Raw genomic sequence first — 26,859 nt, forward strand, 5'->3', positions numbered from 1 at the left:
ATTTGCGCTTTCTGTGCATCTAAAGCCTATGGAGAAGGATGATGCGGAGTTGGGGGTGGCGAGCTGTCCGGGTGCATATTCTCAGCCTGTGATTGAGGTAGATTTGTGGGCCAAGCTAGCAGTAGATGATGGTTACTTGGGAGAAGGGAGTGATGCCACCTACAAACAGTCATGGGTGGAGGGTCCAATGGTGGAGTTTGACGTTCTTTGGTCATCCTGTTAGCGAAAGGTGGTTGGATGGCCTGCCGTGCCAGTTACTATGTTTGCCCGCCGTCTGAAGTAAAACGTGTAGCGCTGTGGATTTAGACCTTCTCAAACAGAGAATGGTCTCTTAGTTATCCCATGGGGCCTTTGGACTAGGTATCTTTTGAGCCTGTTGGCTGTCTTTGAAAGGGCTTGAGCTAATGTATTGCTTTTTTGACTTTCAGGTTCTTTCTAGTGTCATTTACCTAGCCCGTTTGGTATGGATATGTGTGGTTTAAAGAGATGGCCGCCGTGATGATAGGTAGTTCATTGGTTGGATAGAGTGATACCAGAAAGTCAGCCGTGAGAACTGTCGCACCGAGCGTTTGAGACTGTGTAATTCCCGAGCTGCAGACTTTGACGCTGGCTGTGCTGCAGTGTCTCAACTTGGCCCAGCGGCCTTCTCGAGCTTGGATGCCTCACGGTGATTGGTGTGTCGGATTGCGCCACTATTTTAACATTTCTTCTCTCAGGGGCCACACAAAGGCAGTCAATTGCCGTGGGGGTGCCAAGTCGTGTTGGAAAAGCCGTGAGCTCGAACCAGTCAGTGACAATGCACGTCTAGAAATAAAATGTCCCACGGTAATTGCAGGAGAAATGCGTCCTTGAGCGCCCATTTCAGGAGGTGGAGGTGGCGGTGGAGGGCTATTGAAGAATGAGTCCCCATCCTTTTCAGATGTTGTGGTCTTGGATTTCCCCTCTGGACAAAATCAGTGATGCTACCCTTTTCAAAGCTCTCCTCAATGTTACTGTCGAGTCATCTAAACACCAGAATCACCACGAACTGAAAGTCAGCTGTCGCAAAAAGGGACAACGATGGGCCGAATATCACAACTAGCTATTTTATGGCTTCTTCACCTATGCCCCGGGCTTTCACAGGATGCTTCAAATACCAGACATGTTCGTTATGATCCTCCTCCATTGATAACCTCAGGGGCAATCGCCAAGCCTTCAGGGGTAAGTGGGTCGGTGTTTGTGTTGCCTTTCAACTAACAACCATCGACACAGTCCACGCCACAGTCAGGATATGAGGATACACGATCTTTAAACGTAGAAAAAACACCTCTATCTACTTCGGTAGCAGCGGCAAATCCCTCCGAATCGCTATCAAGCAGCAGCCCAACTCTCAGCACCGGGGCTGAAGCTGGTATCATAACAGGCTCCGCCCTTCTCTTCTTCCTCCTGCTCAGTCTCGCCGTGTATCTTTTCTGCCTCAGGAACAGGAAAAAACAGTCGCCACTCGGTATCAATGCCCATTCTGGGTTAACCACACGCCCCAGCAATCAACACCTCATCAGCAGCCCAACCAGCCAAGCCACGCTCCAAACACCCAAACGCGCCCGAACACCGCTTTCCTTCCCCTTTTCTAACTCCAAAAGAACCGGCCAAGAGCAACAGGGAATACCTCTGAGCCCCAGTGCTCTTGCCGTCGTGCGAGAGAGGCTAGAGATGGAGTCATTGGGGTTCGGCTACCAGCAAGACAGACGGGACAACAGGCGAGAGGCCAAGAGCGTAGTGGAAAGCTTGGACTGGGACTGGAAGCGGGTGTATGTGTATCCATTTGCCTCGTCGGCATCATCTCGAGGGTCCGTTTACTCTACATCGGAGGATGCGCCAGGGTTAGAACAAGGAAGGATTGGACCAGGGCTGGGATCTTATTGGGAGGTCAGCAGTCGTGGCAGCAATGGGGGTACTGGCACACCTGGGGGGAGTCGAAGATAGCGGTCTGGCAGCGAATAATGATGCAAGAGAAAGAACCTGGGGAACTACATGGTTGAGTGATGATGAGGATTGAAGCGGTAATGATAATGATAATCAAGACGGAGGCTGATAAAATACGCAGAGGCCACATCTAGTAGCATACAAAGCAAAGACGTTTCGTTACATGGATTTTAGGTATCTGTATTAACATGTAAACTAACGCCTGGAGGATATGCTACCACTCTAACTGACCACTCTATTTTCTGCCCCTCAGTGTTCTCTGGACTTTGGCTGGCGGCCCAGCATCCTCACCCTCGCTGTCATCCTCCTCCTCCTCATCAACGTCATCGTGGTCAACCTCATCTTCGTCAAGAGACTCGATGGCCGCCAGATCCTCCTCGTCCTCGTCCTCGTCCTCTTCCTCATCATCGTCCTCATCAGAATCCGGCAGAGCACTGTGATTGATGGGGAAGTCGTCCTCGTCATCAGCAGGCCCCGCTCTCGGACCACCGTTTGTGAGCGCCCTGGTGCTTTCCTGGCCCTCTACGTAGACCACTTGGGCCTCATCTTGATCCTCGTCCTCTGACTCGCCCAGCTCATCCTTTCCTTCGAGACGATCGCGGTTGCCACCGGCCAGCTTGGCAGATTTCCTAAACTTCAGCTGAGCGTCCAGCATCTCCAACTTGCCTCGAAGCGCCAACAGCGCTGGCAGACCCCTCGCGCGCTCCTCCAAAACACGACTGAGCTCGGCTAACCGGGCAGTCAAATCTGGCTGTGTGACAAGGGCGCCACCGTGGGCAATCATGGTGAACTTCATCCAGCTCATCAGGTTCATGGCACGGCCGGGGCGACGGTGCATGCGGGAGGCAAGCCTGGAAAGGAGTTCGAGAGCAAGGGCCGAGTCCATGCGATTGATTGTGTTCTCTACAATTTTGAGGTCGCTAGTCTGAAGGCACAACTCGAGAAGCTGCGCATCGTTGGTTCGGAGGGCTTGGTTGATAACGGTGCCGAGCGAGGCGGCGTTGATGAGGCTGGCTTGCCTCTGGTGCAAATCGGGGCGCGAAGAAGGGCCAGCAGTGTCAGCAGCAAGAGAGGCTACTACATCGACCGTCGAGTTGCCGCGCACAATATCGCCAAAAGCAGCCGGAGCAGCAGGCTCAGCATCATCCACATCGCCGCCCATGTCCATGTCCATGTCGACATCTCCTTGTGTTGTCTCCTCGGCCACTTGCTCGATCTGCTGCTGATCCTTCACATCCTCGTCGTCACTTGAGAGCTCGATGGGTTCGTCAGGCTGCTTGGATAAGCCGGTGGACACGGCGGCTCTGGTTTCGTCGATTTTGGCCTTGGAGCGTGCCTTTGCGCTGGCCCTGACGACCGGAGCCGCGATGGTCGCGACTTTTCTCTTGGTTGACATGGCTTGCGATCTGGAGTACTTGGGTGACTGAAAGACGGCCGATGGGGAGCTCGATACAGCTTGATATACCAGTGGAGGGCTTTTGGTTCAATGGAAGGGGCCCAGACGAGTGGCCTCGACGAGTGGCCTCAAAGGTTGGATTATTTGCTTTGGTGGTTGCTGCGATTGAAGCCGCAGGCAAAAAATCCAAACTGTAACCAAAACTTTTTTGCGGATCTCCGCTTGGCATGCCCAGCATTGAATGTGGGGTTCTGGTGCAGCTTACATGGTCCGTGTGTACTTGGCAGATTGCTGAGCTTCACTCAGCCACACGCATTTCAGAGATGCAGCTGTGGCTGGTGCAACTGAAGGGCACGGTATCAGTTGGGCACCGAGTTCTGCCAGTCTACTTTATGAGGGCGTCGCTGCTGCCTAGTGGGCAAACAAAAGAGAGCAACGGACATTCTACTGTGTACCTATGATCAAGCTTATCAACGCGACGAAGGGTTTGGGGTTACTCAATTGAAAGAGAGTTGGCCGAGCGTGGCGGCACGGACGATAGAATGCCCAACCCCAAACCCCGAATTCATCTTTTCGACATTCTATCAAGGGATGCATCAAAACCTCACCAGCAACACACAAACCATCAGATCATGCCTGGAACGCGTCCGGTCATTTATTTCACCTTCAGAAATTATGTTGGTGACCTGTTTTGCTGGGTCACTGCATTCGCGTCATTATCGCGTATCCCTGTTCGCTTAGCGCCATTTGCGACCCAGCACCGCAGCTGTTTCAGCCTGTCGCCTCTGGTCGCAGTTGCCATCTTCTTTTCGCCATCGCCAGGATGGTAGGTACGAGGAATCAAGATTCCATCCATCGAGAGCCGTTGAGATAATGAGATATTGCCGTGGTGTTGGTCCATCCTGGTGAGGGAGCCGAAAGCGTCGGATTGGCAGTTACTGGGCCTATAGTCTGGTGTAAGTGTAGGTATCCCCCCTTTTCCACTCCTATGCCCGTCGCATCCGGCGTGTCTCGTTCGGCTCTGCTGCGTATTGTTATCGCATTTTGCCCTGCTAGGGAACAACTGTATGGATATTCTACCAGAACGTGATGAATAGGGATAATAATGTTTGCATTTGCTGCTGAAGTATTGATGTTGGTATTGCGGTGGCCTCGTCGAGGGGTTGGTGGCAGGAGAAAATTCAAGAGCTGGGTTCGCACAGAAGACACTTTGTGCCCCCGGTCTCGTGTGCGCACGGCCCACTATAGCTCGGATGTGGCCAATCAGAAACAGGCGAGCCGCATCGATAAGACCAATCAAGCCAGTCAGAGGCGGATCCCCTCCCTTCGTGCTGAGCTAGGCAGCTGTGATAAATAGCCCCGAGCTGCCGACCGGGACTGACATGTGTTTTCACCCAGAAATTTCGAAAAAAAAAAGGTCGCGGTACAAAACCACGCCGAACCCCCTCCAAACTGACCAACCAGCGCCCGCCAAAGCATCCCCAGCCACCGACCATCAAAAGGCCACCCTCCCCGGCTCGAGTTTTTCCACCTCCGAGCAACGCTCTCTGGCAAGGCTAGCAACCCCAAGCCTATAATTCTCAGCCTTTACCCCGGCCGACTTTTTTCGCCAGACTGTGAGTGGTTGCCAATTTTCTCCTTCGCTTTTTATCTTTTGGGGTTCGCGATCCAACGCGTGTGCACGTCCCCATCCACCTTGCCCACTCCCCGCCGCGCGCCCAATCGTGTGTCTTCCACCATCCACGTCGTCGTCGACATCTCGCCGTCGCAATTTGGACAACCTATCAGCTCCAATACAATAAACCATTCCATTTATTTCATCAAACGACTTGTCTCTCGACTTGTCCCCCGACGTGCCGCTTCGATACACTTTGACTCGGCCATGCGTTGCTAATTCAACGACTCCTTGACCTAGCCGATTTCATGTCGCGTCGTTCCTGAATCCAGAAATCCCCAAATCCCGAATGGCAGTTATGGCCACTCAGCAATCAGAAGGCGCGGTTGTTGGCGAAAAGCCTGTCGCCAGCTCGCTGGAGCTCGAGAAGGACGCGCGCAATGGCGGCGCCGAAGTGAATGGGTATGTTGCGGCATTGGCTCCTTCCTTCGGAGTCGCATCAAGGTTTGCATGTCAGACTGGAAGCTGACAGCTTTGCTTCTAGCCACACCTCCCCCGAAGCCCCAAACCACACCGAAAAGGATGAGACCGACTGCAAACAAAGCCACAACCAAGAAGCTTTCTCAGCAAACAGTGCACTGAAAAGCGAGTCGGCCGATGCCAGTGACAAACCAATCCCAGACGTTCCCACAGGTGCAGAGGAGGCGCCCAAGGACGCCGAGCCCGTAAAGATGGACGTCGCGACTCCACCCGACACAGAAATGCCGGATGCACCACCAAGTCCGGCTGCCGAGATGAAGCAAGCCGAGACACAAATCGAGCTTCCAGCCGAAGTCGCGCCCGACACACAATCTGCGGCTCCATCGAAAGAAGACCAGCCAGCCAAGCCGCCCACGCCTGACGCCCTGATCACATCTGACGCAAAGAACGAGGCTCCGACCAAAGCCATGTCCACTTCCGTATCTCCCATGACCAAGACGGCCCCTACCCCCCCAGCTACCGATAAGGAGGAAGATGTGGTGATGGCAGATGCGCAGGTGACCGCCGAGAGCACTCAAGAGACGCCTGTTTCCGCAACTGTCCCGGACGTGAAGCCGAGCATCGAGAAGGATCCAGCTCCAGCGTCGCCCTCCAAGGCATCTCCTCCTCCAAGCGCGACGGCCGATACCAGCATGTCTGACCTGGCTGCGTCTGCCAAGGTGTCGCGTGAACGGGATATCGACAGTGAGGATGAACCAGTTGCCAAGCGCACCAAGGTTGACCATTCCATCGAGGCCAAGAACAATGTCAACCCCCAAGATCGCATGGATGTCGACCGCCAGTCAGCTCCCCGGGCCACACCTGCGCAGGCTGCGAACGGAAGACCCAAGTATCTCAATGACGATTCCCTCAACGACAATCCCATCACAGATTGGCAGAACCGGCAAATTCGTCAAGTTCTTGCAGGTGTCAAAAAAACCAAGGTGGGCGGCAACTTTCGGCAATCGGTTCAGCATCTGTGGCCCATGCTCTGGCCTGATTACTCGGCACGGATTGCCAATCCTATTGATATTTCGGCCATGGAGAGACGCTTGCGTGGGGACGGGCAGAGCTACAAGAATCTTGGCGAGTTCAAACGGGACTTGAATCTGTTAGTGGAAAACGCCGTCAGCTTCAACGGCGAGGCTCACGAAGTGACTGTGCAAGCCAAGGGCTGCCGTTCTGCTATTCTCGACCGTCTCTCCAAGGTCCCTGCCGCTGAACCTGCCCGCCCTGACAAGAAGGACAGCATCAAGCATCACAATATCCGCCATGCCGAACCCCGCTCTGCCGTCCACCAGTCTTCCACCGCCACGCCCCGTCCCCCAAAACCGGCGGCCCCAGCCCCCAAGCCCGCTGTCGAGAACCCTGCTTTTGCCATCCCTCCCGGCAACAACGGTATGCCGCTCATTCGGCGCGACTCGACCAAGGTTGACAGCCGTGCCAAGCGCCCCGTCAAGCCACCTCAGCCAAGAGATGTCTTTACCGACAAACGCAAGAAGAAGCTACCCCCCGAGCTTCGGTTCTGCGATGAAGTTCTCACCGAGCTGAGGAAGACCAAATATTACGATTGCAACGGCGCCTTCCTTCAACCTGTCGACGTCGTCGCTCTGCAAATCCCCACATATTACAAGGTAGTCAAGAAGCCCATGGACCTTTCCACCATGGCCAACAAGCTGCATTCTGGCGAGTACGCTTCGGCCAAGGACGTTGAACGAGACTTTGACCTGATCGTTAAGAACGCCAAGGCCTTCAATGGAGACGACCATCCCGTCACCATTGCCGGCTACAAGCTGCAGAGTCTTTTTCGCGCCGAGATGAACCGAAAGGATGAATGGCTCGCCCGCAACGCCCCGCCCGAGGTGATCAACACAGCCAGCCCACGGATCAAAGACGAGTCCGACGACGAGCCCTCGGACACGGAACCGGAGCCAGAGCAATCCGAGGAGATCACTAAGGCCCAAACCAAGATCACCAGCATCCAGAAACGACTCGATGACGAGCAAAAGAAGCTGTCCGAGATGATCAACACTGGATCGGCAAGCGAAGAGGATGTTGACATTTCTCACTCCATCATCAGCACTTTGCAGAAGCAACTGATCCGAGAGAGGAACAACCTCAAGGAGCTGACTGCCGCCGTCAAACCGGCAAAGCCAAACAAGCCTGCCAAGTCCAAGAAGACGCACCAACACCTTGGCGGCGTCACCAAGAAGGCCGCTGCCGCAGGAGGAGCGGGCGGGGGTGGCCATCATGCCGCGGGAGCTGTTAAGAAGGGCCCCAAGAGACCGCCCCCCAAGAAGAAGATCAGTGAGGCTGAGAAGGCTGTTATCACCGAGCATCTGAGCGAGCTGGACGGTGTGCCCTTGGAGCGGGCCATCGAGCTAATCAAGAGGGACACGGGACAGGGAGAGAATGAGTCGGGCGAATTGGAACTTGATATTGAGCAAGTCTCCGAGGAGGCCCTGGTCAGGCTCTACGAAATAATAATCAAGGCCCACCCACACTTGAAGGTCGAGAGGGAGAAGAAGGTAGTGGACAAGACTTGGGGCCAGGCGGCGGACCATCACCACTCCAACAGCAATGCCAAGTCCAAGTCGGGCGCTGCGTCGGCGGCATCCAAGTCCAAGAAGAACAAGCCCATGAGCAAGTCGGAGCAGGAGCGCCGCATTCAGCAGCTCAACGAATTGAGAGCACAAGCTAACCGCAACCAATCCGGCAGTCAGGAGCCAATGGAGTCGATTGAGGGAACAGGCAGGGCCTCAGCCGAGCCTCCCATGGCGGTCAATGCCGACAGTGAGGACGAAGTCGATTCCGAAGAGGACTAAAGAGCGCCGTCACTTGTTCAGTGTGACACATGGCCAACCACTCTACCATCATACCCATCGCCATATTACTTCTTCTTGGGTTTCTCCAGCATCCACATCATGCGTCGACGGACCTGGCCTTTTATTTTCATCTTGGTACTTGACTTGGCCACCCCGATCCCCGCCGAAGCGTGTGATCTTGGTTACCTAGCCTTCGGCCACACAGTCAACCAGCTCCTTGTCCTGCCATCCCTCATCAGCGCTACCCCCTTTGTGTTTGCCACTTAACCAACCGTTGTCGCCAAGGTCTCTTTAGCCTTTTGGCCTGTAGGAATATTTGTCTGTACTATACTATTAACTTCCACGGTCTTGGGTCGCCGGCAACGTCGCAGCACGTTGTGGTCATGCGCGATGGGTTCTCTTGCTCACGGAAACCACCCAGAGCTTTGAGACGGCCAACATTGTGGCCATGATTCACCGTCGCACCACGGCGGGGAGTAGAGGAATGAGATGGCAAATGGCGGCGTGTTTCCTCCTGGCTCCTTTGGAGCAGTTGAAACCTTTTCAGAGCAACTTTGCTCACTCATCAGGCCCAGATAGGCGGGGAAATGTCTGAGTAGAGGTGGGGTTGTAAACCTTTGCAAGCTTTGCTGTCATTAGACGGAGATCGGTTTTTTCAGCATATCCATCACTGATATCTTACCGACGATCCGGCAGCCGCAGCTTGGGGCTTAGCAAGAAAAGCAAAGGGGAGTCATGGGCTTTTTTTCGGGAGCAATTTTGCGCTCTTCCTCAACAAAGCCTCACTGGGCCGTCTGCTTTTTCTAGCAAGACAGCAAAGTGGAGGAGTGATAGCGGAGCCAAGCCCTCGTACAGGCAAATTAAGAAAAATTGAAGGACTTGCTTCCTAGGAATCTTGTTCACCATGTCGCGTACATGTGTATGCGACGCTTGTTGCGTTGAGCGTCTTGGTTGTCATAGTGTGTCGTGATGTGCCGTCCAGTATCGTGATTTGTTTGTTGTCTTTCTTTCCAGTGGACTGCCCTAACAATACCAGGGTTCTCAGCCCCGCAGAGGAACTCTTTCGTAAAACGGCTGCTGGAGGAAATGTCCAGTGGCATTAGCCAGGGGGTGGCGGGCTTTGGCGGTTGGCGAGTCGCTCAAAATGGGTCTGCTCGTGGTGTCTTTTGTTGCAATGTCGCAAGCCCTCAATGTCCGTAGCATCTTCGCTGCGAGGACTGCGCCTTCTTGGTTATGCCCACCGTCAACATGTTGAGCAGGCCACGAAGTTCGCAGACAAGTGTTGATGGCAAGGCGGGAGCAAAGTGTGGGGGAACGACGGGGCGGAGAGCCACCGCTGTGGGCGGGTGGGCGACGGGAGCTGGCAAGCAGACCCTAAAATTCGGCATCGGCGGATAGGCAGCTTATTATCTGCTCACTCGAGGCAGGGGACAGAGGAGCCCTGGGTCTGGTTGGGGAAAACAAGCAGGTTAGTATAATATTCAGCAAGCAGAGAACTGGATTTCTCCATACCTTGATTACTCCAAAGCTGTGATGCTGGATGCTGTTGGAAAACAAAATTGCCCACCGTCGGTTGGTGCATCAAATTGCTGTCCGTCGCAGATAGCGTAGATGGGTCCCGAGATGCCCTGAACAGGTAGGTAGTGAGCACATGGTAAAGAGGGGAAAAAGGAAGAAGGTCGAGATTGATGGCATGATATATTCAGCAATTAATTCGTAGTGATCCCCTCTGGCAATTACCCTGGCAATGTTGGCCGAAAAGATAGGAGCTGGTCGGCTTCGTGGAGTGATGCTGAATGTCGGGTGATGCCCTGACGTGTCTGGTGCTGGGCTTACGGTGGGCGGCAAAAGTTTCTCAAGAGGGGTTGAATTTGTTAGTGCAAGTCCAGGAAATGGGACGAAACCTTAGGCAGCCTGCTCCAGTGCTCGGTTCTTGGCCCGATAAAACTCGCATTCCAACCACCAAAGACACCATTTCCGCATTTTCAACCTGGAACCAACGCGTTGCGCTCCCACGCCGTCTTTTAGCACTCCCGCGGCGTGGTAACCAGCAACAGATGGTTTCTTCACATGATGCTGATCTGTAACAGTTCAAGTCCGAGACAACGGGGTGGGTCATGGTCATTTCTTCTCTGCTCTACTACTCCTCAGCCCAGCACCTTGTCCTCCCCCCTCAGCCTTCTTCTAGCCTCCATCAAGGCCTTCCCCAGTCTGTTTTCCCCCCACCACTCCCTATCCACCGGCCCCTCCACCACTTGCTTCTCAGTGAAGCCAATTCCCCAGATCCGGTCGTTGCTTGCTGCCTCGACCAACTCTCTAACGCCCGTCCCCAATAACACTCCTCGAAGTCTTTCGTTCTGCCCAAACTTGGCCAGGTTCCCTCTCATCACCACATCCTGCTTGATCTGATCCCATTCAGCATCGTTGAAGCCTTTTATTTGTCTGCCCAGTCTCTTTTGCGCCTTTGGGTCGGATGTCGCCAGGATCTTCTTTGCGATGGCAAGGTCCTCGAACTGCACCGCTTTGAGGTACATCATGAACTGTTCGGCGGTCTTGAACTCTAGTTTTTGGGCTCCATCGATGTCGCCTGGGGGTGGTTTGGTCGTTATAGAGTAGATTTCGTCGACGGAAACGCTAAAGTGGCAGCTGTACCACTGAGAGAACTCGCCGTAGGCAGCACCCGTCAAGTAGAAAAAGAGCGGTCTATTGGGGTTGTCGTTGGTGAGCTCAGCCATCTTGTCTGGATTTTTGGTGGCGGTGTGCTGTTGAGCCTCAAGCAACTATTGGTGTGTGAACTCCAAAAGCCTTGCGCTTGTCAGCTTTTTTATGTTGAGAACTGCTCATATGAAATGCAGGGTGACAACGGTGGTGACTCTACGCCGATATTAGCGCCCATGTTAGTGTTTGAAGACTACGACCAAAAGGGCCAACCCAAAGACCAAAATTGAGTGCGCATTGCGAGACACCCAGCCGTGGTGATTCCACACCGACAATAACGCTTGTTGGCAAGTATCAAAGCTGGAGATCAAAAAGTCCGGATGCTGTCGTGACAGTAGCGTGAGTAGCAACCCTAACCCGGGCATTGATCATTCTGGAGACTCGTTGCCCCCCGGCAGTCTGCCACGTGCCTGCTCTTTGCTACATCCTTCTCTGCGAAGATGATTTGGCGAAAAAGACCCAGGATCTTGTGCAGGGGAAGAGCGTTACGGGGTTTGAGAGTCTCTTTCTGCAACCATTGAATATATTCCCAAGCTGGGTGCTATGTACGAAGCATCAGTCCTGGTTGATCAAACCTCAACGAATCCTCGTGGCAGTAGGGCCAACCACCACAACAAAAGCAAACAGTCTCATGACCTGATATGACGCCCTCATCTACTCTCGTACTTGCCCTCTCTTTGTCCAGTCTCAAGGCTCTCGTCCCAGCTGACGGACGCCCAGGCGCTAGGTGGGCGCTGCACCCCAGGGATTTCTTGTGAGAACGGCAGCCCCGCAATATTGCGTCACCGACAGGGTCAAGGGTAGAGAGGTGGGGTCCGATTGGACGACATCCCATCCAAACCACCAAACATTCCTCCTATTGCTTCCCTTGGGCTGGTGGATGATGATCCTCAAGTCCCTTGTTTCTCCCCATGCACCCCCCAATCTTTGGCATGATGCCGTGGCTTTTCTCCATTCTATTCGGCCCCTTTCAGTTTTCACTCAGGTCAAGCACCCAAATGCCGCTTTGCCGCATGGGTAGTAGAGTGCGTGCATGGTGCTGCCGCTGATGGATGATGAATACCACCATCCTCAGTGCCCGTGAACTTGCTTGCGGCGGTAAGCCCGTGACATCATCGGGGAAGAGTACGATCGTCAACCCTTTTGGATCAGCCTGTCTCAAGCGATGGATATATTCATGAGGATCCGCGCCAGCGGCTCCAAAGACATTTTCGAGAAAGTAATTCTGTGTTCCACTTTCGGTGATCTCTCACCCACACAAAAAATCTGTGTTTTTCTTCTCCTGTGGTGAAAGAACAAGTGGTGAACTGACGACCAGAACGACGAGCTGAGCTGCCGAGATGCTCGGAAAGAAGTGAGTCTCGAGTTTCGTCAATCCATCTCTCGATAGGCTACCTATACTGATAATCCTCCAAGGTCCATACGCGTCAATGGCGCCGACTGTGGTGTTGAGGCCCTGATCCTCGGGGCCATCACCTCGATTGGCGGCTTTCTTTTTGGCTATGATACCGGCCAGATCTCGGGAATGCTGCTGTTCCGAGACTTCAAAGATCGCTTCGGTCAGGTCGACACGCCGGAGGGCCGAGACTTTCAGCCCATCATTCAGTCCCTGCTCGTCTCGTTGATGAGTATCGGTACACTCTTGGGAGCCTTGAGCGCTTCTTAGTAAGTTTTGTCGGTTGCAAAATCAAAAAGCACCAGTATGCCCAACTAATTCTCTATGCAGCACTGCCGACTGGTGGGGCCGTAGAAAGAGTCTCACGTTCGGTGTCGGTGTTTTCATCATCGGCAACATCATTCAAATCACCGCCATGAACCACTGGGTCCACATGATGATGGGCCGCTTCGTGGCCGGCTTGGGCGTCGGCAACCTCTCTGTCGGTGTTCCCATGTTCCAGTCCGAGTGCTCACCCCGAGAGATTCGTGGTGCCGTTGTCGCCTCGTACCAGCTCATGATCACGTTCGGTATCCTCATCGCCAACCTTGTCAACTATGGCGTCAGGGAGATTGAGGACCAGTCCGCTTCGTGGAGGATTGTCATTGGGCTGGGCATCGCCTTTTCCTTGCCCCTCGGTCTAGGTATCTTGTTGGTTCCTGAATCCCCAAGATGGCTTGCCGCCAGATCCAGGTGGGATGAAGCTCGTCTGTCACTGGCGCGTCTTCGTGGCATGAAGAACGACCCTCAACACCAGCTTGTCGAGGACGATATGGTGGAGATGAAGGGAATTCTTGAAAAGGAGCGTGCTGTTGGCGTCGGGTCCTGGGCCGAGTGTTTTGTGCCAAAGCCCAATGGTGTGCCCAAGCAGGTGTACCGTACGATTCTCGGCATTTCGCTCCATTTCCTTCAGCAGTGGACCGGCGTCAACTACTTCTTCTATTATGGCGCCACCATCTTCGAGTCGGCCGGCATTGAAGATCCAATCCAAACACAGCTCATTTTGGGCGCCGTCAATGTGGCCTGCACCTTTTATGGCCTATATGTCGTCGAAAAGTACGGTCGTCGGTGGCCTCTGCTCATCGGCGCCATTTGGCAGGCGGCGTGGCTCGCTGTGTTTGCCTCGATGGGCACTGCGTTGGATCCCGAGAACAACCGGACTTCAGGTATCCTCATGATCGTGTCGGCCGCCATGTTTATTGCCTCCTTCGCTGTCACGTGGGGGCCGATCTGCTGGGTCGTCATCGGTGAAACCTTCCCTCTGCGCACCCGTGCCAAGCAGGCCTCCTTGGCCACTGCTGGCAACTGGCTTGGAAATTGTGAGTACTCGGCCTCCTTACCAAAGACACGATGCTGACATTGTTCTCAGTTATGATCTCCTTCCTCACGCCCCTTGCAACCGATGGCATTGGGTATGCCTACGGTTTTGTGTTTGTCGCCACCAACATCGCGGGCGCACTGCTGGTTTACTTCTTCCTCTACGAGTCGGTCAGTCTCAGTCTGGAGAACGTCGACACGATGTACGGCCAACCCGATCTGAAGCCCTGGACGTCCAAGAAGTGGATGCCCCCCGGATATGTCACACGCATGAATAGAGACGAAGACTTCTTCCACAACGACCGGGCTCAGCATGCAAGCGGAGTTGATGATTTGGATGACCGAACCACCGCTGTACCAAGCGGCAGGCCTAGCCGGGTGGTTGATGAAGAAAAGAAGGCCGACGGCGTCAACGGGCTGGGAGCCACAGAGTCGAGGGAAGAAAGGGTCAACCGGGCGGTGTGAAGGTTTTGGGGGGTGTGTAAAAGGATTGTTTTCTTGGGGCCGTATGCAGAGTGGAGTTTGGGAGCGCTTGGAGTACCCCATGTTTTTGTTTCGGTTTATTCTTTGGCGGCATGAGCTATGAACTATGAAGCATGATGATGATTCTGACCATTTGAGCACTTTTCCGTGTAAATTGTGAAGATTGACGGGTAACGGGCGGCCGGAGGAGGAATGGATGGGATGATTCCGTGACACCGGTTTGGACTGTTGGCATGACACAAGAATAATGCCAAGACAAGATTCATTTCTGCTGAGAGCCGCCCTGCCGCAGAAGGGAGCCGCCTCTGACGTTTCCAGGCTCCGCGGGGGTCATGGACAATTATTGGAGATGAGGGCCTCCGGGGAATTCTGAGTAGACTTTGGAAGAAAGCGTTGTCAACAAGAAATTCGAACATCTCGAACATCTATCAAGTAAACCTTTGAAGCCGCCCTGACACACCGCTGATGGCGAGCCAGTTCATCCCGCCAGGAAGGCACTTATTGATGGACATGCCGGCGAGCGCTTGGCTTGAGCCCACGACCGCAATAACGGAATGCGCTTGACGCGAAGTCTTTTTTTCTTCCTCCGGGGAGAAATGGCGGCTTCCGTCCAAAAAAAGAAGCGGCAACATGTAGCAAGAGCCGAGTGACACCCGCCAATGCCTACACATGTGCGATGCTGCACAGTGTTGACACGTGCTCCTGCCACTTCAACGCAATTCCACTCCACAGTGCCACAATAGGTATAAGAACGCCCTCGTCAGACCGTCCGGGACGAGCCAATCCCTTGATACATCAGCTGCCTCGAACATGATACGCTCTTTTCTGTTGGTGGCCGCTGTGGCCTCGGCGGCTTCGGCCCGTGTGATGGATAGTCTTGCAGCTGTCCCGAGGGGGTGGGAATCAGTGCGTCCAGCGTTGCCAGAAGAGACGGTATCTCTTCGCATTGCCCTCAAACAACAGCGAGCTGAAGCCCTGGAACAAGCCGTCCTCGATATCTCGACTCCCGGACATCCCAAATACGGCAGACACCTAACCCGCGATGAGCTCAGGTCCTACACAACTCCCTCCCGGTCAGCCACTCTCGCCGTCACCCGTTGGCTCGAGGATCACAACATCCAGACTGCGGTTGCCGACAATGACTGGGTTACCTTCAGCACCACGGTCGAAAACGCCAGCCATCTTCTCAAGACGGATTTTGCCTGGTATCGGAACGTCGAGAACAACATCGAGCTCAAGCTGCGGACACTTGCCTACTCGGTGCCAGATGAGGTGGCACCACACATTGATCTGGTGCAGCCCACCACTCGGTTCGGCCAGCCTGTTGCCAAACGGTCCACCATCTTCGAGATGCACCATCTTGATGCCAATGCTGCCAATAAGATCAAGCTTGCCGCCGCCGGCCAAGCAAACTGCAACCTTACCATCACCCCGGATTGTCTCAAGTGGCTGTACGGCATCAAGTACAAACCCACAGATTCGATTGAGAACACGATTGCATTTGCTTCGTTTTTGGAGCAGTACGCCCGCTATGACGACTTCCAGACGTTCCAGAGCAGGTATATTCCAGAAGCGCAGGGGCAGAACTTCACTGTCGAGCTGGTTAACGGCGGTTTGGATGATCAAAATAGCTGGCGTGACAGTGGTGAGCAGTACCATGGCCGTTTCTCAAAGTGCTTGCCGACTCACATACGTATCTTGCCCGCACAGGTGAAGCAAACCTCGATGTCCAGTACATCCACGCAGTCAGCCACCCTGCTCCCATCCTCCAATACAGCACGGGCGGCCGCGGTCCCCTGATCCCCACCAAGACCCAGCCCAAGCCCCCGGGCACCAACGAGCCTTATCTCGAATGGCTCACCTACCTCCTCAACCAGACCGACGACAAGATACCCAAGGTCGTCTCGGTCTCGTACGGCGAAGAGGAACAGTCGATTCCCCGTGACTACGCCGTCAAGGTCTGCAACATGTTCATGCAGCTCGGAGGACGTGGTGTCTCGGTCATCTTTGCGTCGGGGGACTCGGGTCCAGGCACGCATTGCATCCGTAGCACGGACAATGCGACCTTCTTTGAGCCAACCTTCCCGGCCGGCTGCCCCTATGTCACCTCGGTGGGGGCCACGTACCTCACCAACCCCGAGAAAGCCATCAGCTTCTCGTCTGGCGGCTTTAGCATGTATCACCCAAGACCGCAGTGGCAGAGGACGGCCGTGGAGCCGTACCTGCGAACGATTGGAGACACGTATGCGCCCTACTTTGACCCCCGCGGCAGGGCCATACCGGACATCTCAGCTCAGGGGTCCAACTTCAATGTCATTGACAAGGGATACAACTCGCTGCTGTCAGGCACGAGCGCGTCGGCGCCGGTGGTGGCTGGGATTGTGGGCCTGTTGAACGCGGCGAGATATACACTGGGGTTGCCGTCGCTGGGGTTCTTGAACCCGTGGTTGTACAACAATTCGGATGCTTTCACCGATGTGGTTGTCGGGGCTGGAGTCGGGTGCCGAAGGCGTAAGGAGCTGGGGTACGGCGGCGCGTCCTGGAATGCCACGGTGGGTTGGGATCCGGTGACGGGGTTGGGCACACCCAAGTTTGGAAGACTGTTGCAGCTGGCGGCCCCGGGGGTTGCCAATGCCTAGAGCAAGAGGGGAAGGGCAGTGTTAGTGGGTAATTAATAGTTTAGTTGTAGAGTTAATGAGGGATTGAGTCGCTCACTTTGAAAGAGACGTGAGGGGCAATCTGGGTCCATCTGCGTGTGCATCTCTCAGATTTGTGCAACGGGCTTGGATGACGTGTGAGTGGAATGTGTGGGCGGGAGGGTGGCTGCATTGCCCGTTGATCGGCGTCTTTGAGTTTGAGGCTGTCACCAAAGTCAACGGTGGCTAAAAATGGAGCCCTGGTTGGTTGACCGCGGCACCGGCTTCAGGGGGAGATGTGCCGGAGGGAAGGGGGTGCTGACTCCACTTTGTCGTTGGGCTCAGATTGACATTTGACAGATTCTTTCAATTTTGGTGGTTCATGATTGATGGGAATAACCAGCGGGAAGCAGCGTGGTGGTATTGGGCTGTTTATTTCATGCAAGGCGGCAAGGCGGTGCGAGGATGTGTACATGTATGGAGGTCAGTCGAGGCAGGTCATGATGCAAAGTCTTGTTTTGGTGGTTGATGTGCTGCATGATACCTGATCATGAGCACGAGATGAGAGTGTGGGCAACGAAGTGGGAAGAGAGGGCTTTTGGAGAGATTTTCTTGGGATTAAATGTTTCTTTATTGACTGTTGCCCTGATCTTCTGTTTCAGGGCGCCAAGACTGGGCCTGTTTGTCAAAGTGGTGGGTGGTGGTGATGCGATGATGGCCCGCGCCGAGCAAAAGCTTCCCCAGCTCTTGGTGTTGCATCAGCTACTCGTACACCGCCCCAACCTAGCCAAAAGCACTCCACTTGTTTGATCCAGACCAGACTCTCACACTTATCGCAGCTCCATACCCAACCTACACCTGCAATATTAGTGACGTGAGCTAAAAAGACGAGATAGCTCGCCAAAGAATAGCGATATCTCACAGTCAAATTGCTTGAACTGTGAAGAGTGTGTAGGTGCTGTGCCTGACCAAAAAAAAAAAAAAAAAACTATCGTCGATCGCGGTTTGGCAGCACAAGACGGGGGCCAGGACGGGGACCCCTGGCGTCCAACCCTCCAATGCGCTAGCGCCCAGGCGGGATCCTTGGGTGGAGAGAGCACCAGTCGGCTTTTTCATCGCGTCCCTCTTTTTGGCTGCGGCGCACCCGCCAATCAGCACCGATGGGATGCGACAAGCTTGGGCCATCTCTCCAAAGCAGCCCGTGCGGAACCGAAGTCTGCAGGTCGGGGGTCGGGTGGTCACGCATCTTTCCCCAGAAGCACCAGAAACAGGACAAGGGCGCAAAATTTATGCCTGGTCCGGTGCATTTCTCCATCCTCGTCCATCCATTCATTCTCCTCACCCTCGCTGCCGACCGAGAGAGAGATTGTGTCTGGCCTTGTTTGTCTGCTAATGTCCAACACCGGGGCCACCTGACCTACCTGCATAAGCTGCGCCTTTGATCCCGAGAGAGCTGCCAGCCGGCGCAAGCTCTCCCTTGTGAGAGGCTGAGGTGACCAACGAAACGGCCCAAGAAAATTCAACAGATCCTCCGTCATTGTTCCTCGATCGAGCTCACAGCGCGCCATGGACCCAAGACAACCACCACCACCACCACCACCACAGCACCCCTTCTCGCGGAACGCTGCCGCCTCGCCCTTTACACGACCGTCATTCCCGCCAGCAAACGCGAACCCAGCGACATCGCAACCTCCGTATCCACCCGCGCCATCATCGCATCCATCGTCCCACGGCTCTCAACCACATCCGCCGTCCCATCCCGCGTCCCATCCCTCCCATCCTCCGCAGCCCACCGGCCCTCCCTACTCCGAAATGCACGCGCGCAAACCCTCCGATCCGCCTCCCTATTACCCGGGCGCGAGACAGTATGGTGGTCCCGAGCCTGGTCCCGGCCCGATGCCGCCGTCGACACACTCGCGACATCCGAGCACCTCCTCAATAGCTTCAGGTCCAGCCATGACTCGCGCGATGCCGCCGCCACCATCCTCGCCGCCACAACAGCAGGGACAGCAGCAGCAGCAAGGAGGACCAGGCGTTCATCAAATGGGAGGCCCTTATGGTCCACCAGCACCGCGCCCTCCTCCTGTCCAAGTTGGACCCCCATCCGCTTTTCCTCGAGGACGTGAACTGCCCGCGCTGGAATCGCTGACGAGGACCGGTCAGCCTGGAAGCAGTATGTCCATCTCTTCGATGCTCGCCAACAGGGAGCCCTCACAGTACGCGCCTGGACCACCTCCAAATGGTCCCGGCCCCGGCCCTGGTTCTGGTCCCGGTCCCGGTCCCGGTCCTGGTCCTGGTCCTGGTCCTGGTCCTGGCTACAATCAACAACCTGTTCATGCGTCTCCTCGAATACATCAAGCTGCACCGCCAGAATACGTGCCATTTCGACGACCACAAACTCCAGAACATCATCGCATGTACGATGGCCGCGATCCAAGAGCGCCGGCCGGAGCATCTCCTCAGGCCTACAACTCGACGCCAGAGGTACAACGCTATGGCACCCCACAGGCCTATCCTCCAAGAGGCGGGCCACCGATGTCGCTTAACGAGCAAGGAAGGGATCCTAGGGAGCCACCACGAATGCCAAACACGAGCGTGCCTCCTCGGCCCAACAGCCAGCCAAAATCCTTCCAGCCTGTTGGACATCCCCGAATGGAAGTAACCAGACCGCCTAATGAATTGTATGGACACAGAGAAGAACAACTACGGCCAGCTCCGGCCGAGGAATACAACCCCGAACGTCCGATCAGAGTGCTCAAGTATGAAGAACAGCGGTTCATGCCGGATAGGGAACGACATGAAAGGGAAAGGCAGGAGAGGGAGCGTCATGAGCGGGATATGGAGTTTCGGGAAAGAGAGCGGCGAGAGAGGGCCATGTCCGGTGGCGATCCAGGACGACCACCACATGGCATGCATCCGCAAGAATATGCGCGGCAGATGGAACAACGGGCTCAGCAGGGTTACGGTCGCCCTCCAGAACCGCGGGAACAGGGTAATCACTGGCCAAGGCCTGGCTACGAGCCAGCGCGAGCTCCCTACGACCCTGCCATGCACCATGGACCTCCGAGACACCAAGAGTACCCTCCTGCCTCCGGACCGCACTACAACAACGGCCCTCACCAATATGTGGAACGCCATCCAATGCCCCCTCACCAAAACGCCATCCCCCCACCTGGACCTGTACATCCCCAGTCTTACGATTCACCGGACCGCCAGCGCATGAACCACATGCACATGGACCGCCAGCCACACCCGCAACAGCTCCCACCACGAAGCCGTGAGGACCAAGCCGTTCCACCTCCGTCTGTCGCGTACGGCGGGGTGGGTGGTCCACCCATGTACGACTCTCCTCGTAACCGGAGCATAGAGGAGCTCAATGCGCCACATGGAAACCAGCGAAATTTATTAGGGATCCAGGAAATCAACAGAAAGGGCCGCATCTCACCATTGCCGCAAGCAGTGCAAGGAGCCCAGCCCCAGCTAGCGGGTCCAGCCGGTGAACCAGGCATCAAGAGCGAGTTTGGTCGCATGTTTTCAGGCATTGGTAGCGGTGTGGGTGCCATCTCCAGCCCTGTTCCCACAGGTGCGCAGCTTCCCTTCAATACCATGGGATTGATCCGCCGCGAGGAGCCGGACGGTCCCCTGCACGAACCGGTTGTGGAGATGGCGAAGCCTGGACGTGGGAAGAGGAGGAAGTTGAAGGAGGAGGATCTTCGAGACGAAGAGGGTAGCACAGGCAGATCGACCCCAGTGGGTGGCCGTGCCAAGAAGGCAAAGACGCATGCGCACCACCATCATCAGTATGTCCATGCCCCAGGCTTCCCAGGTCAAGCATCTAACGTCGGCAGTCATCATCACCACCATCACCATCATGGTATGGACCAGACAGGATCCCCTGCCAGTGCCGCCAACGCCCCCTTCAAACACGTAAAGGGCTCTACTCCTGTCCCTTCCCCGGCCTCTGCCCTCGGAAGAGAACTTCCGAACGCCCATCACCACCACCATCACGCAGCCCCTAGATCGGCCCAAGCCAAAGCTGTCCCGCCACCCCGGAGCCCGTCTCCTGTCGTTCTTCCCAAGCCGAAACAAATCATCTCGTCAAAAGCCGTGCTGGAGGCGGTGGCGGATTACCCGCGCACACACCTCGGAGATGTTGTCTACAAGCCACGGCTCCAACCGGCTCGGGCCCAGGACCCCCGGACAGGGAGACCACCACGAACACCGTTCAAGTCCACCATGGAGCCACTGCCTTTTGACATGATACGAGACAAGTTCAACTGTACGCTCACGGTCAAGATCGGAAAAGAGCATCTGAGCAGCGACGTTCGCGAGGAAATTACGCGGACGAGAGCGTTGTGGGGGACAGAGGTATACACGGACGATTCAGATGTGATTGCCGCCTGCATTCATGGCGGGTGGATTAGGGGCGAGTGGCATAGGGATGTCAACATCAACCTTCTCAACCTCGACCAAGGCTACAGCATATCTGACGTGCAGGAGGAAACCAGGCGACAGGTTGCTACCGACGGGCGTTCATCCACACCCACTCCGTCCAACCTCATTGTTCTCGACGCTCCGCCCAAGACAGGTCCCATGGCAGTGCCTGAAAACCGCGACCTACACGTCAGGCTTGTGATTCTGCCCCGACTGGAGAAGTACGCTTCCACAACGCGATTCGGCATCAAGAGTCGAGAATTTGGCGGCTCACTCGCATCCGCCGACGACGGCAGGCCACGGATCAATGCCACACACGACGGAATCAGCTACATGATCACCGAAATCAGGTGGCTCACCAACGGGGGTGAGTCGCAGAACAGGCTCAGGGGCAAAGCACGACGCGAAAGGATACGAAAGGCGCTGCGAGAGATCGAGCTGACCCCTGCATGGGCAAAGGCGACGAGTAACGGCAGTGCGGCAGGGTCGGAGCGGCAAGGACCTGTCAGCAAGGCGCCCAGCGAAGTGGACAAGGAGAACCAACCGCAACGCAACGCAGAGGAAATGGAAGTGGATGATTCGAAAACGCAGCAAGGAGCAAAGGAAGCTGTGAATGGGCAGCAGGGCGGAGACACCGGCAGCAAGAGTGCGAGCGAGGGTACGACGACAGGACTGGCAGAAAATGGGGTTTCTGTGACAGAAAAAGCGCCGGCGGCTGTGGAGGCGACAGAATCTGGGACAGAGGTGTCTGTAGTCCCGATGGAAACAGCCGCCCCTGAGCCCACCGTGTAGAGAGATATCCAAGTCAGTGTTGCTGGGACTGTTTGGGCGAAGCTTGTGGCCAGAGTTCGAAGTGTTTTGAGCATTGCTTAAAGTGGTTTCGTCTCGCAGCGTGTTAGATAGATACCTAAGGTAGTCAGTTGGATCAAGCGTTGCAGTGTGTTGTGTATGGCCTTTAGTTCTTGATTACTGGCTTGCTCTCTCATGAAGGCAGCGCTTTTGTTGTACAGACTGTTGATACAAGAAATGACACCTTCCTCTGCTCCATTCCTTTTAGAAATCCGTCACCCTCCCATTGTAGCTCCAATCACCCTTGTCACCCCATCTCAGAGGCTCGTTCTTTGGTCCGCCCACTTCGCCCGTCTTGGGGTTGACATCTCCTTCAAACTCGGGAGGGGCACCCTTCCTGATGCCACCGCTAAAGGTCGGCTCTTCTTCTGGCTGGGCAGTCTTTGCTTCTGCTGGTTGCTGGGCAGGGTCGGTAGAGGGGGAGGAGACGTGTCTTGACGTCGAGAGGGGCTGGTCGGCGGGGGCCTGGTTATGGGAGGAGAGGGCAGCTTCGGCGGCTCGTTGGAGGCGCTCAAACTCGGCTTGCTGGTCTGCTGGAAGACGGGGTGGAGAGGGAGAGGATTGGAGGAAAGAGGCGGCGTAGGTGCGCGTTGCGACGGGGGTGATTATGGATGAGGCGCGGAGAGGCCGGAGGATGAAGGGACCAAGAGAAAATACACGTGACATGTTGAGGTTTGTCTGTCAATTCTTGTGAGCAATAGTCGGTAGGTTGGTCTTGTGTGGTGGTGTTGGCGCAATGGGTGTCGATATGGAAAAATTACAGCGGACAGCGGCGAAAGATTGCCGAGACGGGGGGATGACGGAATCAGCGCTTGGTCGGCGGTGGTGGCCTTGACCCGCTTCTGTGGACCCATTGACGATCTCCCACCTCAGGTGGCCCAAGCGCCTTCGAGAAGATGGTACAAACTGTAATTGATCAAGGCTGGATCCGCATCGGCCATCTGGAAATTCCATTTTACATCCATGACCGACCTCTTTTTCTGCCTCTGATCTGTTCAACCCGACGCAGCCTCCTGTACGCAGCCCGGCTTCAGGGCCGCAGGGCCGTAGCAGTGTGTTCGCCGAACTCATTAAGGACAAGATGCATCATGTGCCGTCATATCTAAGGGGATGACCTTCCTACCTCAATATGAAGGTGATTGCATGCTTGTGCCGTCTGCTACTGTCTTTCTTCGCATGTGGCTCATACTCGGACAGGTCTCGAAATTCCAAACTTCACAATACAGACGTTGCATTTGGGCTCAGTTTGACGCCTAAATGGCGCTGCTGGATCATGTTCATTGGCCAGAGCCGCAGTGAGCCTGCCCAGTCCCTGTTCAGTGCCAGTGTCGACGGCATCGATCCGCCTGGGGGAAGGCCAGTGGCCAATGGGCAGCTTTTCGGCTGCGTCGTTATCATTCGCGACTATTCGCAAAGAACGGGCTGCATCAGTCGAGAGGAAGGGGGGGCGGCCAAGGGGGCCTTTTTGTCCTGCGGCTGCCCCCGCATCCCGAGACCATGTGAGCTCTCGACCTGCCTATGCCACAGATTTAGCTCCAATGATGCCCAGACCACCCCTCTCTCCGGCAACCACCACTTCTGCCATTCAACTTCCTCTTTGGCGTCAAACTCCGCCCGTTCAAACGTTATTTTGTCCCCTGGACCAGACCCTATGGTAGCCAAATCTTGACCGTGAGACTGGACTTTTGGGAGGAGAGGAAACATATGTATACATGGCAACAGATAAATCATCGTCACACTACTACCGACCCGGCCCCGCATTATCTTGATCCTATGATGGACGACGGCTCCTATTCTTCTACCGGGCCGATCTTCGTCCTCGCTCCCATCGACGACGCTGCCCGTTATGCCACCTCACTCAGCGCCAACTATGAACACCTGCACTACGACCAAGATAACAACCCAGTCGGTCTGCTAGTAAATCTATCAAGCCCCGAGAAGACAGTCTACACCTTGGGTCGTCCTGGTCCCAATATCGACCCGCCCGACATCCACATCTCTGAACCTCGACCCCGCAGGGGATTACCGCACATCTCTCACCTTCATGCTTCTTTCCAGCTCGTGCCGGAGACAGGGGCGGTTCTGCTTTGGGATTATTCTAGTACGAGCTCAGTGAAGCCATTTGGCGCTCCAAATAGCTGGGGTTATACTGTCAAATTTCGGAGCGAATCTTCACCGAGATCCGTCTTGGTTGCTCGGGGTATCAATACTCACGTCGCGTTCGCTTCGGGCAGCAACAACACCAAGTGGTGTCAGTTCGAGATACAATGGCATTCTGAGGGGATGTATCACTTTCACAAAGACGAACCCTACTTTGTAGGGCCGCAAGAATCCAGATTAAAACGTTACGTTCAACATGAGAAATTGGGCGGTGGCTCATACGGTACGGTTTACTCGGCGCTAGATGCCGAGACGGGACAGATGATTGCTGTCAAGAAGTTTCATAACTTGACCGGCAAGCACTTGACATTCGCCACCCGAGAAGTTGATAACCTGAAGAAGAAGGCCTTGAGACAACATGTACGCACTCCCCAGTTGTCCCTCTGCAGAATGGCGCAGCTAACGTGCATGCAACAGCCACATATTTTGCGGATTCTTGACTCGGCAGGCGGCGGTGAAAAGGACAACTGGGGCGAAATCTTTATGCCTCTGAAAAAAGGAAATCTCAAGGACCTTTGCGAGACGATCCAGACAGAAGAAGATCGATGGGAGCTCTCAAACCAAGTTCTGTACCAGATTCTACTAGCCCTCAACTGCCTCGCCGACAATGACGTTGTGCATCGCGATGTCAAACCGGACAATATCCTGTTCGACTTTGACGAGAATGGAGACTATCGGTTTTGCTTGGGCGATTTCGGGCTCTCCAATGATCCCGAGAGGGCCATCACTGCGGCTGGCACGGAACCTTTTATGGCCCCTGAGATTTGCTACAGAAAGAAACAGACAACCAAAGTCGACATATGGTCATTGTTTGCCACGATTGTCTGGATGCGAAATTCTGACTTCCGAGCAGCTTGCTCCCGACTTCGCGCCCCCGACCTGCACAAATGGATCATTTCGATTTCAAAAACAGCAGGCTACGAACCCATTCGCGCCATGGCCAGTCATGACCCCAAGAAGCGACCGTCGGCAAAGAAACAGCTGGACATCATCGACAGTGGAGAGTTTGAGGATTTTGGCGAGGAGGAAAGTGATCCGGGGGACCTCTTGAGTGCCCAATTTGCACAGGCCATGTCCCTGCAAGGCGACTCAAGTCGGAGTTATGGGTCCGTTTCGACAGGGTATCCGACATCACCAGAAATGGCATACTACGAGCCTTATGCCTCCGGGGTTTACACGGGGTATGGGGGAGCCGGGGGTATGAAAGAAGGCCGCTATGCGCCACCCCCAATGGGGACGGCGGAGGCCCCGCGAAACCAAGGGGTAAGCATCATCGACTTTGAAAGCCCCTACTCCTCCTGGCTGACACCGTAATCGCAGGCCTGGGTTCGCCCGTACGACAACCCATATGGGCCCCCGCAGAGTCAAGACAGCGACGAGGGCACGGTTATGCCAGAGATCAGGACGGCGGTCCCAACAATAGCCGAGGACGACGTCTTCGCGTATGAGGAGTACATGGAGGAACGAAGAAGAATGAAGGGAAAGAACAGAAGCGGCATATAGCGTGTCTAATCTGTTCTTTTATTTTCTTTTGGCGGTTTGTTTGCATTATACCCACATCATGATTACCATCATCCATTTCCGGGCGGTTGAGATTCGACCAGCATCCATGGTAGAGCGGCGCCATCTTGACGCCCGCAGCCTGAACCGACTCTGGAACACGTTGTTAGATACGTTACAGAATTATAACCAAGATACCTAGTAAACATGGAGACGCCGACCGTGCTGTAGCACAAGCCACGACTCGCAGCGTGGGACACGAACTAGGTACTCACTGGCACTCTGCCTCGCTGCTAATTATTGCGTCACAATACAGGAAGCATGTCATTCTGTGAGAGTCCCAGCTGTGTGCCAGGACACACAGCCGATAGACTGCGCCTCCACATGTCACCCCAAATTTCCATCTGGACCATGCACAACCGCATATTCCAACTGCCATGTATGGACTTTGCGGGGAAGGCAAAATTCCATTTCTGTGCCTTGTCATCCTGTGAGGATTCCGATATCGCCTATTTTGGCCATCGTCACTTTTGATTCGTGGCCGTGCTGATGCGGTGAAGTGAAACCTGTAGCAGATGGAAAAGCCTGTGACTCTCCTTGTCCGGAAAAAAACAGCCTGCCATGGCATGGATATCTTATTACTATGCTTGGTGAAATTCCAATATTGTCCGGGCGAAATGTGTGGAGGTTTTGGTCAAAAATATTGGAATTTGGAATGGCAGGATGTACCTAGCTAGGCACGCTACATTGACTCTGTACCAACAACCCCTAGTGTCTGCTCATTGAGGACCCTAGAATAAGAAGGAGAAAAAAGTACTGAGCGCAACTGAGAATAAGTTTTCGAGAATAACATCAGTAGGTTATTTAGAAATGATAAAACGATAGGACGAAACGTGATTTGAACACGTGACCTACCGGACTGCAGCCGGTTGCTCTACCCCTGAGCTATTCGTCCAGGTGATTTGTTTATGTCCTATGGACAGAAACTTGCCCTTATGCCTGGATGT

The 26,859-nt window shown here is 54.8% G+C and overlaps 8 protein-coding genes and 1 non-coding gene across 9 annotated transcripts; 6 read left to right on the top strand and 3 right to left on the bottom strand.

Annotated features, from left to right (window-relative positions):
• Window positions 1-2,200: 2,200 nt before the first annotated feature.
• On the bottom strand, window positions 2,201-3,361 carry UTP5 (Small subunit (SSU) processome component; the record flags this gene model as incomplete). Its single annotated transcript, XM_062946175.1, has 1 exon — window positions 2,201-3,361. One exon carries the CDS (start codon window positions 3,359-3,361, stop codon window positions 2,201-2,203), a length of 1,161 nt encoding a protein of 386 aa, XP_062802327.1.
• A 129-nt stretch (window positions 3,362-3,490) lies between these two features.
• On the top strand, window positions 3,491-9,172 carry BDF1 (transcription initiation at TATA-containing promoter protein). Its single transcript, XM_062946174.1, has 3 exons — window positions 3,491-4,323; window positions 4,760-5,438; window positions 5,521-9,172. The coding sequence occupies exons 2-3, from the start codon at window positions 5,326-5,328 to the stop codon at window positions 8,318-8,320; spliced, it is 2,913 nt and encodes a 970-aa protein (XP_062802328.1). The 5' UTR covers window positions 3,491-4,323; window positions 4,760-5,325; the 3' UTR covers window positions 8,321-9,172.
• A 1,295-nt stretch (window positions 9,173-10,467) lies between these two features.
• QC764_310590 (uncharacterized protein) lies at window positions 10,468-11,055 on the bottom strand (the record flags this gene model as incomplete). Its single annotated transcript, XM_062946173.1, has 1 exon — window positions 10,468-11,055. The coding sequence occupies one exon, from the start codon at window positions 11,053-11,055 to the stop codon at window positions 10,468-10,470; it is 588 nt and encodes a 195-aa protein (XP_062802329.1).
• A 654-nt stretch (window positions 11,056-11,709) lies between these two features.
• HXT5_1 (hexose transporter hxt5) lies at window positions 11,710-14,463 on the top strand. Its single transcript, XM_062946172.1, has 4 exons — window positions 11,710-12,392; window positions 12,455-12,703; window positions 12,765-13,792; window positions 13,843-14,463. The coding sequence occupies exons 1-4, from the start codon at window positions 12,379-12,381 to the stop codon at window positions 14,253-14,255; spliced, it is 1,704 nt and encodes a 567-aa protein (XP_062802330.1). The 5' UTR covers window positions 11,710-12,378; the 3' UTR covers window positions 14,256-14,463.
• Window positions 14,464-14,584: 121 nt separating this feature from the next.
• QC764_310570 (uncharacterized protein) lies at window positions 14,585-17,137 on the top strand. The gene is made up of 2 exons (XM_062946171.1): window positions 14,585-15,918; window positions 15,984-17,137. Exons 1-2 carry the CDS (start codon window positions 15,084-15,086, stop codon window positions 16,910-16,912), a joined length of 1,764 nt encoding a protein of 587 aa, XP_062802331.1. The 5' UTR covers window positions 14,585-15,083; the 3' UTR covers window positions 16,913-17,137.
• A 1,012-nt stretch (window positions 17,138-18,149) lies between these two features.
• Window positions 18,150-22,149, top strand: QC764_310560 (uncharacterized protein). The gene is made up of 2 exons (XM_062946170.1): window positions 18,150-20,709; window positions 20,758-22,149. Exons 1-2 carry the CDS (start codon window positions 18,476-18,478, stop codon window positions 22,133-22,135), a joined length of 3,612 nt encoding a protein of 1,203 aa, XP_062802332.1. The 5' UTR covers window positions 18,150-18,475; the 3' UTR covers window positions 22,136-22,149.
• Window positions 22,150-22,396: 247 nt separating this feature from the next.
• Window positions 22,397-22,858, bottom strand: QC764_310550 (uncharacterized protein; the record flags this gene model as incomplete). The annotated part of the gene is made up of 1 exon (XM_062946169.1): window positions 22,397-22,858. One exon carries the CDS (start codon window positions 22,856-22,858, stop codon window positions 22,397-22,399), a length of 462 nt encoding a protein of 153 aa, XP_062802333.1.
• A 228-nt stretch (window positions 22,859-23,086) lies between these two features.
• QC764_310540 (uncharacterized protein) lies at window positions 23,087-26,159 on the top strand. Its single transcript, XM_062946168.1, has 3 exons — window positions 23,087-24,712; window positions 24,770-25,615; window positions 25,673-26,159. The coding sequence occupies exons 1-3, from the start codon at window positions 23,897-23,899 to the stop codon at window positions 25,853-25,855; spliced, it is 1,845 nt and encodes a 614-aa protein (XP_062802334.1). The 5' UTR covers window positions 23,087-23,896; the 3' UTR covers window positions 25,856-26,159.
• A 576-nt stretch (window positions 26,160-26,735) lies between these two features.
• QC764_0059620 lies at window positions 26,736-26,807 on the top strand. The gene has a single exon. It is a non-coding gene; the product is annotated as a tRNA-Cys (tRNA).
• Window positions 26,808-26,859: the final 52 nt, after the last annotated feature.

Source organism: Podospora pseudoanserina, chromosome 3, assembly GCF_035222485.1.
Source record: "Podospora pseudoanserina strain CBS 124.78 chromosome 3, whole genome shotgun sequence".
NCBI classification, from domain to species: Eukaryota; Fungi; Ascomycota; class Sordariomycetes; order Sordariales; family Podosporaceae; genus Podospora; species Podospora pseudoanserina.